The 2,631-nt window shown below is 35.0% G+C and overlaps 1 protein-coding gene across 1 annotated transcript in view; it reads right to left on the reverse strand.

Annotated features, from left to right (window-relative positions):
* Positions 1 to 2,631, reverse strand: part of LOC106466603 (gamma-secretase subunit Aph-1-like) — a 28,028-nt gene that overhangs the window by 4,704 nt on the left and 20,693 nt on the right. Inside the window, exon 5 of the mRNA XM_013926897.2 lies at positions 857 to 984. Coding sequence (XP_013782351.1) covers positions 857 to 984 — 128 coding nt within the window. The remainder of the gene's footprint in view (positions 1 to 856; positions 985 to 2,631) is intronic.

Below are 2,631 nucleotides of genomic sequence, written 5' to 3' on the forward strand. Positions count from 1 at the left end.
CGTGGAAGAACAATTACAGATTATACGGACGTTTTCTACATTCTTGTCGTGGAAGAACAATTACAGATTATACGAATGTTTTCTACATTCTTGTCATGGAAGAACAATTAAAGATTATACGGACGTTTTCTACATTCTTGTCATGAAAGAGCAATTACAGATTATACGGACGTTTTCTACATTCTTGTCTTGAAAGAACAATTACAGATTATACGGACGTTTTCTACATTCTTGTCGTGGAAGGGTTACTTTGACTGTACTACTGCAAAAGCCTAGGTTTATATTATTTATGATTATAAGGCAAACTTGACTCTCTGTTCGTGAAGATTAGTGGGCATTATATTTGTAAAAACACTGTAGCAGAAGTTATATTTATTTTATAAACATGGAACAAATATCTTTTTACGCAAGATCATATCAAAGCCTCAAGAACACCCGACAGAATTTCTACGCACATGGTAAGTGTACACGTATCAAATTGAAGTACACCTTGATCATGTAATTTTTACATGACAGATTATAAATGGAATAACACTCAAACTGACGGCAGCCAATAGTTTTGGGTGAAAAAGTGATTTCTGTTAGAATTTTAGTGAAATAAATCCTTTTATGAAACAGTATTTGATGTGCTATTAGTCACAAGAACAGGTGGTTAGAATTCTGCTAAAATAAAAATTATAAAAACTTAATTCCTTATTATCATTAAAACTGACAGTCAGTCCTGATATTCTTATGTTTATTGTATAGTGAATTAACATTAATTTCTATTAAACTTCACCTTAGGTTGATTAAATGTTATTCCATAAAATTAATCTTAAACTTCCAGAAATCAATCTTTCAAAGTTAAAATACTTACCAAACAAGACACTACGAGGTGAGAACAGATGACATAAATTACAGAAAAATAGTGTTGATGGTCCCAAGCATGGAAGAAGATAATACCCCAAAAGGTATGCAACAGGATGAAAGCCAAGGTCGTGAACGCTAGAAACAAAAGAAACGGTTATTAATATATCACTGTTTGCATTTCAAGATCAAGCACTCTTTTGCACGGCATATTTTACTGGTTATTTTTGTATGGTAGGAAACACAAAGTAGATTAGTAACATTTTACATCAATTTTCTACCAAAATGTTTACACACAACATTTTAACTATCATCTTGATTAATGACCAGGAATAATATTATGAACGTTTTCATGAAATAAGAAATAATAAAATATTTGTATTATAAAAGGAGTTAATGAAAGCTACTCATAAAAAATATATTATTGTTATCAACAAAATGGATTTGAAAAAAAAGTAAACAGTTTGAAACACTAATTATATAACAGCTTACTAATCCTGTTTTAGCCAGTAGTAATTAACCATTGATTTTAATATGTTGGTTGATGAATACATGTGAATACCTTTAACCTGGCAAACATGATTTTATAATCTAATATATTACGGTAAGTTTGTGTCATAAAATCATGTGGAAATTATATTAAAACATTTTACAATGGTCATATAAGTTAACATTTTCCTAAACTGTAAATGTATTTCCAATAATACCTCCACTGACACTATAGCTATTTCTCAATCTCCATGGTTTCCACTCTTTGCCCATCTAAGTATTGAAAACGCTTGCTCCAGTCTTTTATACCCAACTTGAATGCCCTTGATAAATTCTAATTTGCAAAATTCTCCACCAACTTCAATGTGCCCTCTATCTAGGTACTGTATATAAGCACCTCATTCAGATAATGTAGCCACTAACACCAGCTCTTAATGGGGAGGAAGGGCAGGAGAGTGTCAGCAGAGGTAAGTATTATTGGAAATACATTTTGAATTTAGGAAAATGTTAACTTCCAAAACATACTTACCTCTGCTGCTACTTATGGCTAGAATCCCACATTGAGAAGGTGGGGGGGGGCAGTGAAGGCATTATCCATACAGAAAGCATCTGCAAAGATCACAGGTTTGCAAAGATAAGAATGGTACACGAGTGGGGGAACCACATTACATTCAGTATGGGTATGCACTTCACCTGGAACTCAGTTCCTGTATCAAAGGTAGAATAGTACATGAGTAAACATCAGTATAGGCCAGCCCCAACCAGATAAACAAGGTTCCATAATGCGTGGTTGGAGTTAAGGGGTCATGGTACCTATATCCCATGTTGGTGGCTAGGGCAATTGGACCTCAACATTATATATATGTATGTATAGATACTTTTGATTGGAACCCCACCTATAACCATAAAGTGATGCGTTTCACACCACCAAAATCACAATGAGAAAGTAAGCCACACCGAAGTGGACAAACTTCCTTCTACATCTGAAGAAGTCCAAAAAGTAACACTCCAAGCTTGGAATGATGAGATCATGCACGCCGTACTCAATCAAAGGAACACAGCTCATCCAGTCTGGAATTATGAATATGCATCCTCACTCCTCAACCAAGTGGGAAAGGAGTATTCTGTCTGCCCCTGGAATTATGGAGAGGGTATGGAACCTGTGCTCAACTTAGAACCTAGGATGGGACCACTTCACACTTGGAATTATGAGGAGATAGTGGACCTCCTTCCATGAACAATATACAAAATCAACATTGATCAAAGAAAAGGGCCATGCACCCCCCCCCCCCACCT

The sequence above is a fragment of the Limulus polyphemus genome, unplaced genomic scaffold (assembly GCF_000517525.1).
Source record: "Limulus polyphemus unplaced genomic scaffold, Limulus_polyphemus-2.1.2 Scaffold2316, whole genome shotgun sequence".
NCBI classification, from domain to species: domain Eukaryota; kingdom Metazoa; phylum Arthropoda; class Merostomata; order Xiphosura; family Limulidae; genus Limulus; species Limulus polyphemus.